Raw genomic sequence first — 16,237 nt, 5'->3', positions numbered from 1 at the left:
ACAACAAAAGCAACACAACAACAACAACCAAACAAACCACATTCCAGCCACACCCACACCCACACCCATCAAACTCCCAGGTCACACTATCGAGTTACTGCATTTAAGAAGGCCACAGCTCTTGGATAGAAACTATTTTTCAGTCTATTTGTCCTTGACTTGATGTTTCTGTATCTCCTGCCAGAAGGCAGTAGTACAAACAGACTGTGTCCCGGGTGAGATGCATCCTGCAGGATATTGTTTGCTTTCCTAAGACAACGGGAACCGTACAGTTCTTCCAAAGATGGGAGGGGATGACCAATAATCCTTTGGGCTGTGGTTATGACCTTCTGGAGCACCTTCCTCTTCCTAGCTGTACAGCTGGAGAACCAGGCACAAATACAGTATGTGAGAATGCTCTCTATGGAGCCTCGGTAGAAGGACACCAGCAGTCTCTCACTCAGATTGTTCTTCTTTAAAAGTCTGAGGAAATAAATTCTCTGCTGGGCCTTCTTCACCAGAAGAAGGGATCTAAATTTGGGATTTGAGAAGGGAAACAACATGGCTGTTTTTCTTTGATGGGGGAGGGAAAATGTATACTCCATTTCAAAACTAAAATGTCTAAAATTATTTACTTGGGTGTGCCAGCAATTACACGCCATGAAAGTAATCGCAGTAACAAGAACCCTTTTTGGATCAGGTCAGCCACCAGGTGCAGCATCCTTTCCAACAATATTCCAGCGAGATGCTTCTAAAACCCACAAACGCCTTATATTTTTGGCTATTCTTATGTTCATCTGGGTATAAACAGGGCTGGATTTAGGTTTGATGAGGCCCTAAGCTACTGAATGTAATGGGGCCCTTTATATGTCCAGCTGTCCTTTGTCAACAACAAATTGTCGCTTTTTTGTGTGCTGAATATATGCCAAATGGTAATTTAGGACCTAATAGGTATCTAAAGCCATTTGAACACAACAAAATATGTATTTTATCAAAGTAATTGTTGCACTGAAATACAATTCAGAAGTATATTAACAGTGAAATAATGATTAAGCTCTAACTTAAAATGACTTTTTATTCAAAACAAACTTAATAATGCAAACACATTGGCATTTGGCAATAACAAAAGTTCCTTTAGAAACACAATTTACAAAGACTCATAATTTAGTCACTAGAAACTTGCTGTAACATGAAATATTTGTAGGTTTTATTTTGTTTATATTTTGGAAATGTACATCCAGTTTTTTTCTATACATTTTTGGGGTCCCCAAGACAGTGGGGCCCTAAGTTATAGCTTGTTTAGCTTATACGTAAATCCGGCACTGCGTATAAATATGCTATTTAAAAGTAGGCGCCTTTTATTCTTTTCAGCGCCTGCTAAAAAAACATCCTCGTTTAGACAAGCCTACTCAGAGGAAGCTTAAAGTTGAGGTGAACTTTAACCTGTTTTAGTATGTTAAACTTTAGTATGCCTCAAAGTAGGGCTGTGAATTTCCCTACGATTTTATTGCCTCATCTTTTTGCAAAGTCCTTTGAGGTCTGCCTGTGTGGCTTGTTTTACAATCAAGTGTATAAATTATATCAGATAAATAATTCGAAACGCTGCTGAGGAAGAATCCGCTCGGAGCCGGGCTTCCCTCACACGCTCCCTCTCCTCAGCTAGGAGGCACTGAGGTCAGACCCACGACGACGGCGACCAACAACTCGCCTGAGGGGGGCGAAAAAAAACAAACCTCCGAGCGCGTGCGCGGCGACGGCGCTGGCGGCTCCGGATTGGCGGGTACGAGGTGCGCTCGCGCCGCTCATTCGACAGTTACCCTTGGTAGTGGTGGTGATGGGTGAGGGGTTTTTTTAGTCCTAAACTCCACCCACCAACCCCGCCGCCGCCGCCAGCACCGGCTGCCTATTGGCGGGGCGGGGCATTGTGACGAGCAGGACGCCGTGGCCCCGCCCACTTCCCCTCCCCCCCCCCGCCCGTCGCGTTGTTTCTGAGAGGGCCGCGGCAGCTACGTCGCTGCTGCTGCTGCAGGAGGAGGCGGCGGCGCGCGCCGGCTGGCTGGCGGGCGGCGGATGAGGAGGAGGGAGGAAGAGGCAGGCAGGCATCGCGGACATGATGGCGGCGGCCTCCTCGCGAGCGCTGGTGTCGGCGGCGTCGGCAACGTCCCTGCGTCCGGGGTCCCGGGCGGCGAGAGCCCGGCGGTAACTGGCGGCCGCCGTCATCGCCGTGCCCTTTCTCTGCCTTCCCCCCGCCGCCCGCCCAGAGACGGACAGGAGGCGGCGGGGTCTCGGGGATGGCGGCCCCGGGCCCCCTTCAACCGCCGCCTCAGCGGCTGGGCCCGTGGCTGCGGGCCGGCGCCGAGGTGGCGCTGCGGGTGCCCAGCCTTTTCCTCATCGACGCCATCTTCAACTCGTCCCCGGTGTTCCCCGGAGACTCCCTGTGGGCCGGCCTCCTGGGGGGGCTGCTGCGGCTGATGGGTGAGAGACCCTTCCCCCACCCCAACCCTTCACGAGCACCCCATTTATATGCCTATCGGTGGGGGTGGGTGGGCCTTCCACACCTCACCTCCGTCCCAATTTTACCTCCGTAGGTATAGATCACGAGACCTCAGGGTCGCGGGTTCGAGCACCACGTGGTGCAAACGGTTCCTGCATTGCAGGGGGTTGGACTAGATGACCCCCGGGTAGCCCTTCCCACTCTACAGTTCTGTGATACAGTTCTGTCATCCTCTTTCCTTTCCTATAGGCTGCTCAGGAGGTGGAGAGGAAGGGTTTTTATGTAAGGGGAGGATACATCTCCAACCCTTTTCGCCGCCACCCCGGAAGAAGCTTCTGTGGTGAACGGTCGCCGTGCCTTCTCCGCGCTTCCTTGTGCGGCACCTTACTTTTACTTTTAGTTGGCGTTGGAGAAAGAAGAGGGCGATCGCCTACCTGTTTTTCTCGGGCGTGAATCCTCCCTAAACCACCACCTCCTCTCCCCTTGAGAGCATCAAAACTGCACCGGGTTGGTGGTTGTGGTTGTTGTCCTTGTAAAAGGATGTTTGCTAATCCCCGGTTGACCCAGAAGTAAGTGTTGAAACAGCAGCACATCTTCAGCCATTTAGAGTTAGGGGTGTGAAGGGCACTTTTGAAGGATGCTAAAGGGTGAAAATGTACGTTTATTGATCTGGCTGGAATAGGCTAAACGTTTACTGTAGTTTTTTTGCACAGTGAATGCATCTCTTTTTCCTAGCTCTGCTTTCCTCACACCCAGATTTCCAGTGAGATGTGTCCACTTTCTTTTTTTCATGGCTTCCCAAACCTTTTGCTCCCGCAGATCACTTGGTCTTAGTGCACCACTTAATGATTTTTCTACCTGTTGTCACAGTTGTGACACACTGTGCTAGATGCTGTCTATTTTAATTGTTTTTTAATTGCTTCTTTTCTAACTTTTATTATATCACAGTTTGCATTGCATGGTAAGATTCAGATTGTATTCACACATAAACACAATAAAAATACACTTAAGGATCAATATGAAATTTGTGGATCACTGTTGGCGCACAGAACTACAGTTTGGGAAACCCCTAGTTTATTTAATGCTGACACCTGGGTCAGACTTCCTTCTTCCCTTGGATTGTTAGCTAAGCTACCATCCTTTAAATTTCAGTCAAAATAACTACAGTATAGGTTTCCCCCCCTAAAATTAAGAGTAGTGAAAGCTAGTCCCAAGCACTGGAAGTTTTATAAGAGCCTAGTTTGCTAAACATTTGCCAGGGACAGCTTGTTGACTGTAAAATGACCTTTTATGATCTTGTGTTGGGCTAAGGTTGCCCAACTGTTAACTATAACCTCTAGTGTTTCAATGCCTTTGCTTTTTTGCAATAGGCCTGCTGGTAATTTGGTCATCATATCTTGGTTCAAGCAGAACCAGTTTCCAGTTTGTGCTGGGGTAGCTCAGTGAGTAGAACATGAGACTTAATCGCAGGGTCATGGGTTGAAGCCCCACGTTGGACAATTCTGTGATTCTAACCTAGATAGCAATTGTCTGTTTAGAACAATATTATTCAGATAACTAGTCACATACAGGCAACAAAATAGCTATGCGTGGTTTTTGTATATGATAAAACAGTTTGCTTGCTTTTTCCTGCACATAAGTGCTATTCGTGCAAGAAATGTCACATGAAATGGTGTGGAACCAGACTTGAAAACAGTCATTTATCTGCTTGCATGTGATAAAAATCTCCCCCAAATGATCAGATAAATGTGCATTGATAAATACTGTAGAACAGAGTTTGCTTCTCTTTCCCCCACTTTCAAGTGGTTTTTATATGCCACAAGTAACATGTGCTTTGGGTAACTTTGTGAAGAAAAGCAGCTGATAATAACAATAAGAATGGCACATGTATTTGTGAACTACCATCTGGTACAGGATATTGCCTGTTAACAACTCATTTATAATAGCTTTTTAGCAAAACTACTTACCGTAGATAGCTCCTAAATGCTAAACGGCTCTTCATATCTTCCTCATTCTTTCATCTTTATGTTGCATTCCAAATTACATTCTAATGAATTTACCTGTCAGCTCCAATTTAATTTAGCGCAGAGCTATATAAAAGCTTTTACATAATTGAGTTTTACCATAACTGTTAGCCTGATGAGATCCGCTGATTTGCTTAGAGCACATTTATACTTTGGTGGTGGTGGTGGTGGGGACAGATGGACTTTTCTTTTATGAAACTTGACGTCACATTTCCTAAGTGAGGCTAAGTTGTATGGCATTGCCTTAGCAGACTGCCGTTTGTGCAGTGGGATTTCACCTTTCTCTGTTAAAAATCTGCCCCAGAGGATCCACCAACTCTGCAGAGAAGATTTAAAGGGCATATGGAAAACTACTAGGGGGGAAGTGAAGTTCCATCACATCACCAGAAGTATGCTTTACTGAGACTGGAAGAGCGTACCATACAGGGTGTATAGAAACCTATATTGCATATTACAACCCTTGGTGCTTCAAATCATTCTTGGATTTCTCCATACCTTCTGAGATGTTATTCCCATTCATGATTTTATAATCTTACAAAGCAGAAAGAGTTTTAGAAGATAAATAAATAATATAATAATTATATAAATTGTTGATCTGTATAAACAAGTTCTGAGCAGTCTGTGATGTCTGATCTCTGAACTAGACATCAATGCAGTATGCAAATGTGGAATTGGTTTTTGCCCCTGCCTTCCTCCCCGTTGCCATATACAGTACTTTCGTTTGGAGATTAAACTATGACAGTTGTGATAGTGTTACTGGGTAAACCCTAGTTCTGTTCTGCAAGCTTGATATTTGTGTCTGGAACGTGGCCTGATAGGTATTAAGCCAGAATAATAGGTACATTGTAGTACATTGGAATAACAGCTAAAGGGTGTTGCAGAGCATAATACTCAGGGGGTGTAACCTCAACTGGTGACTCATCACTTACTATAGAAACACTAATAATAAAAGAGGTGGAATTCCCTCCCCCCATAGTGGGGTGAGGCTTTTAAGTGCTGTGTGCTTCAGTTTCCATGGTCATAGTTTGTGTGATAATGACGTGAGGGGGTGGTAAAGTTGTAAACATGTAATTAAACATGTCTATTATCATTCCATTGTGAAGATGCATCAAAACTGAGTGCTTTGAAGCTAATCTTATATAAATGAGATCTATCAGGTCAGTTACTGGATGATCTCTGCTAAGGGTAAAATGATAAGATTAAGTGATTAGGGCCATTTGATAACTATCCTTTCTTGAAAGGATTAGGGGATGAGGAGAGTCTAGAATGGAAGCCCTTGTATTTAGAATTGTATTCCTTCTTTATCTCAAATTTTACATAAGCCACATTCATCTTGTTCATCTGGCTCGCCTTGGGATTTTCAGATAAAGGGTGGTATAGAAATTGCATAAATAAAAAATAAAAATCTGGATCAGTGTAGTCTAGAAAATGGATGCAGCTTGTATAGGGGCTATTTTTTCTTCTATTTAAAAGTCTTGATTTAAAAAAGAGTAGCCATATTATAAAAGCCCTTGCTGTTTTATCTTGTCCCCCGTTCTTCCTCCTATAAATAACGTGGGACCTTGTGTTTCAGAAAAAATTAAACTAACACTTTTCTTAAGATTTTTAAGGAAGTTGAGACAATCTTATGCATGTCTACGCAGATGTATTCTTTTCCATGGGACTTAATAGCAGGTGCACACAACATTGCAGCATAATTTATTGGAAAGTGTTGAACTATGAATTAATTTGGGCCCCAGTTGAGGCTGTTAGTTGTGCTTAATTCTGCTGAAACTAGTACCATTTACCTGCATTAAGCACATCTCGTTAATTTCAGGGGGACTTTTGGAATGTGACTTCTCTGGATTGGGACCATGGTCTGCTAAACTAATTGTGGGAGGCTTTGCTTGTGGTAAGAGATAGAAGCTGATTGTCCCTAGTACATTACAATTTGACTTCTGGGTATTTCATAGTCAGGGAGAAGGTTGTGTATTATTGAGCTTTCATAAGAAGTCTAAAAATTGAACTTAAACATTTGGATGTGCTTGCTTCTTCTAGGAATCAATAGGGTGTTCAGATACTGTGATTTATGGGTCATGTCCAGATAAGCCCTGGGTTGTCTCATATGTTTTCCTCCTATCTAGTTGCAATTTTGTTTCAGGGCCATAACTCTAGTCAAAGGATAGTGGAAATATATGTGAGTGATTTACCGGACAGAAATTTTAAGGAATTGATGTATTATGATAGGTCATAGTGTTTATTCATTTGCAGAGAATTCTTAGAATTCATTTCTATTGCATATTTTTGACCATGTCTCATATCCAATACAGTAGTACCTCTGGTTGCGAACGGGATCTGTTTCGGAGGCCCGTTTGCAACATGAAAAGAGCGCAACCTGAAGCACCGTATCTGCGCAGGTGTGCAGCACGATTTGGCACTTGTGCACATGTGCGAAGCACGGTTTAGCATTTCTGCGCAAGCGGCGAAACCCGGAAGTAACCCTTTCCAGGACTTCCGGGTTGCCGCGGGATGTAACCTGAAAGAACGTAACATGAAGCAAACATAACATGAGGTACGACTGTATCCAGTTCTAGCTAAAATGTTTTGGCTAGACTTTGGAAGGATGATAAAATCCCAGAAGTGAAAACCTGATTACTTAGAGTATGTGTTATTGCAATTACGGAGAAGATTATCAAGAGACCAGAATTCCTTCAGATACTCCTCAAACAAAATGACACCGATTTATATAATTTTGGAGAGAGAATGGTAGAGAGTTTGATTTTCAGAATGCTATGGTAGATTATCTTCAAGGAGTTAGATATTTGTTGGGTTTGTTGAGATACTGAGAATATTTTTGTAATTATATAGAGCAGTTGTATGTTGGAGGTACAAATGGTTTTACATAATCTGCACTCACGTATGAATTTATGAATAGCCTAAAATGAACAGTTCTCTCCATATCCAGTCGACTTCACACTCCCCAGCTGAGCAGTCCTGCTCCCACTCCTACTCCTGGGCAAGCAGGAGTGGAATCGGGGCTCTCTCAGCTGGGAAGGGGGAGCACTTTAATGGAGCACCCATCCCGTCGTTGGCTTGTGCGGGTCAGGGGCTCCTTAAAACTGCTTGGCTGAGGCGAGGGCAGCAGCACGCTCCTCGCTGATTCAGCTTGATTCTCCCTCTGCCGGGGCAGAGGCGATGGTGGTTTCATCTGTGGTACATCGCTGGTGAAACTGGGGCCAATAAAGCGAGATGAGCACCGCAACCCCAGAGTCGGTTACGACTGGACCTAATGGTCAGGGGTCCCTTTACCTTTATTCCCTTATTCAAATATATGGCTATAGATAAGCTTCTTATTTGCCGGCCCATGTGGGCACTGTAGCTAGTATAATGAGATTACAGATAGAAAAGACAATTTCCTGAGAGATATAATATTTAGCAGTTAATCTCTCAGCCAGAGATCATTTGGCAGTCCTATAACCTTTCCCCTTAGAAAACACATTGAATAATCATGCAGTTGATATACATCTAAAATGTTATTTCCCCTTGCTTAAATTACTAGGATAGTGGTTCTTGTATTTTTCATTGAGACACCTTTGATTTAGAAGCCAACATCAGCTTTCCCCCTTTTATTGGGAAGTCAGAATTGCATGTCCAATTACACATTATTCAGAACACTTTGCAGTAATTTCATGTCCAAATACAAATATACAGTGTGTAAAGCCATGTTAGAAACTGAGATAGGAAAACTAGGAGCTAAATGGCACCTTAAACCTAGGTTATGGGCGCAACAACGGAATGTCTAGGTGCACTTTTTTAATAACAAGAATACAAAGCTGAAAATGAATGAACTGCAGCTAAAACATTACGTTCATTTTTCACATGGTCTAGTCCTTCCCCTGCCCACCCCTTAATATTCTTAAGAAGGTCTCTTCTCCAGTCTTCAGAGAGTGGCTAGAAGTGGGGCGGCAGAAGAAGGTCTTCCTTTATTTCCACTCTGCAGTTTTAATCTGATATCTTACGTTCAGAACTGTGCCCAGAGCTCAGAAACTGCTCACACTAATAAAATTCCTTGTCACAAAATGCACCTAGAACAATGGTAGTTTCAAACATGGGTATAAAGAATGTTAACATTTACCACACCTTTGCATACTCTGGTTACTCTCACCTCAGTAAAACAGTTAAAAAAAGACAAGCTTCACTTGACGTTTCCTTTGTTTTCTAGGGACTATATTTTGATCCAAAATTCTTGTTCCCGCCAAGCCTTACAGGAACATTGAATAAATGTTGTCCTAGTAAAGCCGTCCAAATAAGTTTATTCCCTCATTCCAATTTGGAAAGAATAGAAGTAGCGTCTCACTACTTTCCTCTGGGAGGAATATAGGTTTGCCGTCCAATATGAGTGAAAGGTCACTGTTATAAACAAGTTATTTTAAGCCAGAAGAGGAGACACTACTATACCACTCGAGCACTTCTTACCCATTTGCCTTGAATGCACCAAAGAATCTTAGTAGGTCCACTGCTTCATCCCACATCACATGATAGGGAACTCTTTCTGGCCCATTGGGCAATAGTTGAAACCCAATGAATACTCTATCTGAAGTTATCTTGTTTTGAAACCAGGTTCTTTGCTCTTATGACTAACTAGTGGCTGTAAATCATTTTTTTTAAAAACCCCATAATGGAAAAAGTATATATTTTGGTTTTTTTAAAACTAATAGCGCTATTCCCCTCGCCAGTGCCACCACCAATATTTTATGGAGTACAATCATATTGCGTCTCAGCTAAAGAGGATTTGAGAAATAACGATCACTATTAGATTATAAACAGATTTGTTAATTTTCCTTATGAGTTAGCTTCAGTTCAGTGCACTAATAACTCATGTGCTTCTCCAATAATAATTATTTGTAAGGCATGACCAAGCTCTTAATCTGCATTCAGCAGCCTCTGATCATTCTGGTCGCTGCTGCTTGTTTTCCAGATTGATTGAAACGGTCCTTTAAGTGAGGCCTGAATAACTTGTGACCCATCCAGCCAAATATAATCCCACAGGGCTCACGGCAATCCTGTTAGTAAGCTCCCCAAAGTTACCAGCCTGGAAGCATTTTTACTTGTGTGCTGTTTACTCATAAAGGGGGTTGCAGTTCTGACCTTCCTCCACCTTGACTCTCTGAAAACCTACAGTTCACTCAGGTTCCATTTCTTAGAGACGCAGACTATGTTGTTCCCAGCATGTTCCCAATATACAAGCTGGGGGAAGCTTACTGTCTTGCAGGAGAGGTGGGGAATTCTGGCGTGTTGACAGCCCCACCCTACTGTTGAGGTGGCAAGATTACCTTTCCTGACTTTGTGGAATTTATTGTATTGATTAATATTCTGTGGCCTTTTAATTCTGCCTGTAAGGGGGGGTGTTGTTTTGTTTGCTTTCATTTTCATGTGTTTTCATTTTTTATTTTAATGTTGTGAACTGCCCTGTGATCTTCAGATGAAGGGCAGTATACAAGTATAATAATAATTAATAATAATATATCAGGAAGACTCTCACAGAAAAAAGTGTTCTCGCCATGCTTGAGGTTGCAAAGCACAGCACCTGCTCTCCTATCCACTTAAATCTCCCTTTGTGTAGAGATTTCCAAAAGGGATACATGACAAATCTGAAGAAACATGAATCGTGTAGGCTGTTTATGTTGACCAGATTTAACATGTTTCCCTTGGTGGTAGTGAGAGGAAGATACTTAGCTATCCCAGAATCAGAGCGTCTCTGCAAATGCAGAAAGCAGGAACCCGATACTCTGGAGCATATATTCTTTTCCTGTGATTTTGGCAGTTGTGCCAGAGGACAATTATTTGAGGCCCTAAAATTTAATAGACAGATTTTTACACAACCAACTGTTCAGGACCTGCTGGCGGACAGCGATGACGAAATTACTTTAATAGCGGCTGAATTTTTAAGTGCTGTCCATGAAGAAAGAATGGGCCATGATAAAGAGACTTAGTGGTTTTTATTGGTAGGTGATGTTGCTATGTTGTATTATATTATCTATGTTCATCGATTTATTTCTTGGAGTTAAGAATAAGACTGGGATAAACTGTGTTTGCTGAGCCCGTATTTTATACAGTCTGTATATGATGCTTGTTAGTTAATGTGTGGTGTGTTATGCCTAATAAAGGATTTTGAATTGAATTGAATTAATAATAATAGTGAAGTGAGGCAATGCTGCCCACCACACCCACGCTTATGAGTAAAAAGACGGGATGGGGGATTGCGGGCTCAAACGGGCTGTGGAGGCAGTAAAACCCTTTTCTTTGTGACCAGTACAAAAACAGAGTGAGCTGCTGTAGTAGAAATAGCATTCTGCCCCTTCTTCTCCAGCCTGCTCACTGACCTGGAGATAATTTCATAGAATTGTAGAGTTGGAAGGGTCCCGAGGGTCATCTAGTCCAACCCCCTACAAGGCAGGAATCTCAATTAAAGCATCCATGACAGATGGCAATCCAACCTCCGCTTAGAAACCTCCAAGGAAGGAAAGTCCGCCACCTCCCAAGGGAGTCCATTCTACTGTTGAACAGCTCTGTCAGAAAGTTCTTCCTGATGTTTAGTTGGAATTTCTCACACACTTACCTGCATGGAATTCCTGGTTGCCAGTGATGACTAGGCGAGTGGTTAAATAAAAGACTTGCTCATGGACCTGTTTTCATGGCTGCTTGGGACAGTAGAAAAAGGAGCGCTGTCAAGCACTTGCCGACAAATGGCTGCTAGGCTGCGTCATAAATTGTGCAAGCAAATCAGTTTTAGCTTGAAATACCAATGCTAAATGCAGTGTTTCAGATGATATTGACTAGTGTTTTGAATGATACAAATAATTCTCATCTTAGATATGCCTTTTCCATGTAATAATACATGGGCCATTGGCCCAATTTGAGGTCTTCATGAACCATTTCATTCATAGGTAAAAGCAAGTACAGTGGTACCTCGGTTTAAGAACAGCCCTGTTTACGAAATATTCAGTTTAAGAACTCCGCAAAACCGGAAATAGTATCCCAGTTTGCGAACTTTACCTCGGTCTAAGAATGGAGCCGAACGGTGGAAGGGCACCAGCGGCGGGAGGCTTCATTAAGGAAAGCGCACACCTCGGTTTAAGAACAGTTTTATTTTAAGAACGGACTTCCAGAACAGATTAAGTTCATAAACCGAGGTACCACTGTAAGTTAAAATCCATCTTGTGCTGTCTGTCCGATACTTACATTTTATTTATTTTTTATTTTCTGAATTCATATATCACCCTTGTGCTGCCAAATACAGCAGTTCTTTCCAAGGATATCAGGACAAAAGGAATGAGTAGGTGGAAGGGGAGCCAAAACAGTTTTACTAACAAATAAACAGCAGGCATGCAAAGCATAAAATAAAACATACCTGACAGGCTTTATAGGCATTTTGAATTGGGCCTGGAAACGAATTGGTAACCAGTGCAGTCAGACTAGGATCTGTGTAATATGCTCAAACAGTCTCTAATCCAGTAGTGGCCAAACTTTCTTCAAAGAGGGCCAGATTTGATGAAGTGAAGGGCTGCAAGGGCCAGCCAAAGTTGTTGACCATTTTTTTAGGGTTGAAGTGGTTGAGGGTTTTTTAAGGATTTTAACCTAGGAAATAAACTGCCACACGGGTCGGATTATGCCCCCGAAACGGACTTTGGATATGTCTGCTCTAATAATTTAATTAATCACTGATCTCTTCCAGTCATGAGCCTTCTTGTCGTCAGATTAGGCAAGCAGTATTCATCAGAAAACCTCAAATTCTTAATTGGTAGGGCACAAAAATCTATTAGGAGCCCCAGCCTGCAAATATTTATGGGTTTTATTTTATTTATTAAATTTATATACCACCTTTTCCTCCAAGGAGCTCCAGGTGGTGTACATGGTTCTTTCTTTCCCCATTTTGGCAAATAACCCAGATGGTAGAGTGAAACTGCATGATAATGAGGCTCGGCTGTTGGCTATATTGCTTGTTAACCCTGTCATTGACACACCTGCAGGTTTTGTATTAAAACACCATAAGAAATGCCTGGTTTGCACTCTTATTGTATAAGAACATACTGCTGTGGGGTTGGAAAAACAAGTGTTTTCAGTGTTTGTGTAAGGGTAACCACTATGTAAATCAGTAATTGGTATAATAGGCAGCAACAGGCTGTGATGTCAAGTACAGTTACAGTGCTGTTCACTCATCCATAAATGGTTGTTGTATTTCCCTAGACCATTTCTTACCTTCATACAATGTAATTTTAAAATGCTGATCGCCAATGTGGCACCTTCAGACAAAGATGCACCTCCAGAGGCCTTTCCTTGCACCCAAAGGGTTCAGTTCCCCTACTGAAATTAGGCTTAAAAGAGCATTTCATTGTAGCCAGTAAAAAAGGTTGTGGTGTGTTGGGGTCACAGTGTGTGCATGATGCCCATAATAGTTCCAGTTCTCCAAGTTGCTCTTGGGCCCACGAAGGCTGGCGGCCCCAGTTATATTTCTATTGTTTACATGATATATGTGAATACAGTCTGTATTTAGAAAAAGTTCAGGATGCCTACCAAAAACACAAGCAAACAACACAACACAACCTATATGCAGAGGGGAAATAGAATGAATGAAATCAAGGTACAAACAAATACTAAATGCTATCATCTAGTTTTTACTGCTGTTTTTTCTAAGTATCAAAGCCATAAAAAACTAAACGCCCATCTAGCAACCAAGGCCTTCTTAAAAAGGAAGGGCTCTTACTGCAAAGGACCCTCAGGGAAGGGGTGAAGAAACTCTCTGAGCACCAGATCCCACAGTCTGGGTGTGATCACTAAGAAGGCCCCCTCTGGCCCCAATCAAGAATGACTTTGGTATATATTGCTCTGTGTTGATGATCTCCTACTTGCTGGTAGGAGGTCTGAGCTGCTACGGAGGAACAGCAATGTATGTAGAGATGGTGGCCTAATTGATGCTATCAAACATGTGATTAGTTTGCCCTCATTTCAATTGTGCTTATTTGTCCTCAGTAGTTTGGAGCAAGTGAATATACAGGCATACCTCAGAGATTATTGCGAGTTATGATTCCAGACCACCGCAGTAAGCGAATATTGCAGTAAAGCGAGTTATACACGGTTTTTTGTTTCCCAGTACATATAAAAGTGACGTTTACACTATACTGTAGTCTATTAAGCCAGACCCCCTGGTATGCCTGTTCAAGAGTTGATATTCTGGGCTGCGTGGAAATTAGTATTTACTAGGATTGGATTAATTGGAGTACAGCTTCTATAAAATTGAACTGTAGATTGAATTTACAGAGAGGGCTGAAAACCTAACAGTCACACTTGTTCAAAGCGCATGTGCAATTGAGCAATTGTCATTTTAGAGTGTGCAGACAACTAACTCTCCTTTCCTCCTCCTTTTAGGTGTCTTTGTATCCAGTGTTGTTCTGATTCTGTCACAAAGATCACTTTTCAAGTTTTATACGATCAGCTCCGCTCTTCTGCTAGCCGCAACATCAGTGATGGTGAACTATTACGCTTTTTTGCACATAAACTTCCACAGTGCCTCTTATACAACACCTTTTGGAGTTCAGCTCCTTCCTCATAAAGGACCTTCCTTAGGGATGGCACTCTCTGTCCTTCAGCTTGCCTTTGGAATTGGCTACGTTGCACTGTTAAATATCCAGTCCATATATTCTCAGCTAATCATACTGGATTTATTGATTCCTCTTGTAGGCTTGATCATTGAATTGCCGTTACACATCAGGCAGATTTTAGTCTTTACCTCAGGCTTCATTTTGACAGTATACACCCTGGTCGTTTTAGTTTATAAAATTAAACGGTTCTACTACTCTTCACGGTATGTCTATCTTCTTATAAGGCACATGTATCGCATTTATGGATTACAACTGTTGCTGGAAGATACATGGAAAAGGATTCGTTTTCCATCAGTTTTGCGGGTCTTTTGGCTAACGAGACTGGCAGCTCAAGCTGTTGTATTAACATTCTTCATCAAAATGGCAGAAACTGATCCAGGCATTAAATTTTACATGATTTCTTGGGACAGTTTTTGGGAGTTATTTTGCAGCCTTATTGTCAGCGGGTGTGATTCTACTTTAACTGTATTAGGCATGAGTGCTGTAATTTCATCTATAGCTCACTACCTGGGGCTTGGTATCCTGGCCTTTATTGGATCTACTGATGAAGACGACAAAAGGCTTGGTTTTGTGGCACCAGTTTTATTTTTTATTTTGGCCCTGCAGACTGGTTTAAGTGGGCTTAAGCCAGAAGAGAGACTAGTTCGCTTGAGTCGAAACATGTGCCTTTTGCTGACCGCAGTCCTGCATTTTATCCACGGAATGACAGACCCTGTCCTAATGTCTCTGAGTGCCTCCCATGTGTCCTCATTTCGCAGACACTTTCCTGTGCTCTTCGTCTCAGCTTGCCTCTTTGTTCTTCCAATTTTGCTCAGTTACATGCTTTGGCACCACTATGCACTAAATACATGGCTGTTTGCTGTTACGGCATTCTGCGTGGAACTCTGCCTGAAGGTTATTGTTTCTATCACTGTGTATGTACTCTTTATGATTGATGGCTACTATAATGTCCTATGGGAAAAGCTTGATGATTATGTCTACTATGTTCGATCGACGGGCAATATAATTGAGTTTATATTTGGAGTAATAATGTTTGGGAATGGTGCTTACACCATGGTGTTTGAATCAGGAAGCAAAATCCGGGCTTGTATGATGTGTCTGCATGCCTACTTCAACATCTACCTGCAGGCAAAGAATGGCTGGAAAACCTTTATCAATCGCAGGACAGCTGTTGAGAAAATCAACTCACTTCCTGAAGTCAAAGGAGAGCGATTACGTGAAATCGATGACGTGTGTGCAATCTGCTACCACGAGTTTACTACATCTGCTCGTATTACTCCATGTAACCATTACTTCCATGCACTTTGCCTTCGGAAATGGCTCTACATTCAAGACACTTGTCCAATGTGCCATCAAAAAGTTTATATCGACGAGAAGGAGAATCTCAATATCTCAAATAACAATGGCTTTGTTGCACTCGATGAAAATGAACCTGATGAAAATCCTTTGCAAGGAGAAGATGCAGCTGCTGATATGGAAAATGAACTAAATGAAGATAATGACAGTTCTGAGAGTGAGGAGGAAGCAGAGACTGAGAATTCAAGTCAGTCTGTCACACTGCCCGAAGAACACTCAGAACAGGGAACCTGACTTGGTTTAAAATGTCATGTACTGAACACTGTGGGTGGGTGTTAATAGTGGAGTTCAACTATGGAATAAAAGCTTCACTTCATCAGTGTGTAACTAAGCACAAGAACAGTATCTCAAAATGTTGAATCTGTGAATGGGGTTGTCAATTTACTGTGATGTGCGATTGTAAATATACCTCTTAATTACTGCTGGTCTCTTTTGCGACCACCTTAAACTTTATGTACATTATTGTACATGGAATAAAGTGTTTTCGCATATTTTTTAAAACAGTTGAACAAAACACTTCTTAATTGATCAAAAAATTATAGTGTGCAAGTTGTGTCAAAAAGTTCCCGCACTTTGGTAAACTTAAGCCCATGGTTTTTGGATATATTGAAAACAAGCCAGTGTCTCAAGGAGTCACCCTTTAAACCAATTAAAATATTGGATAAGGGTTAACAGATGTCAGTTATTTTAAAATCTTATCAAAGCATCGTTTCCAACTTGACAGCAAAAATTAAAATTTTAGGTTT

At 42.1% G+C, this 16,237-nt stretch overlaps 1 protein-coding gene across 1 annotated transcript; it reads left to right on the top strand.

Moving 5' to 3' along the window:
* Positions 1-1,997: 1,997 nt before the first annotated feature.
* Positions 1,998-15,992, top strand: RNF139 (ring finger protein 139). The gene is made up of 2 exons (XM_083749166.1): positions 1,998-2,454; positions 13,903-15,992. Exons 1-2 carry the CDS (start codon positions 2,271-2,273, stop codon positions 15,723-15,725), a joined length of 2,007 nt encoding a protein of 668 aa, XP_083605292.1. The 5' UTR covers positions 1,998-2,270; the 3' UTR covers positions 15,726-15,992.
* Positions 15,993-16,237: the final 245 nt, after the last annotated feature.

This window comes from Podarcis gaigeae (genome assembly GCF_964106915.1).
Source record: "Podarcis gaigeae genome assembly, chromosome: 7".
NCBI classification, from domain to species: Eukaryota; Metazoa; Chordata; class Lepidosauria; order Squamata; family Lacertidae; genus Podarcis; species Podarcis gaigeae.
Note: the sequence above shows the minus strand (reverse complement) of the source record. Positions and strands in the feature narration are given on the sequence as shown.

Bases quoted from the DNA above. Each gene is read 5' to 3' on its own strand.
- RNF139 (XM_083749166.1), top strand. From the start codon at position 2,271: ATGGCGGCCCCGGGCCCCCTTCAACCGCCGCCTCAGCGGCTGGGCCCG. The intron at 2,455-13,902 runs GTGAGAGACCCT...TCCTCCTTTTAG, and splicing joins GGGGCTGCTGCGGCTGATGG to GTGTCTTTGTATCCAGTGTT.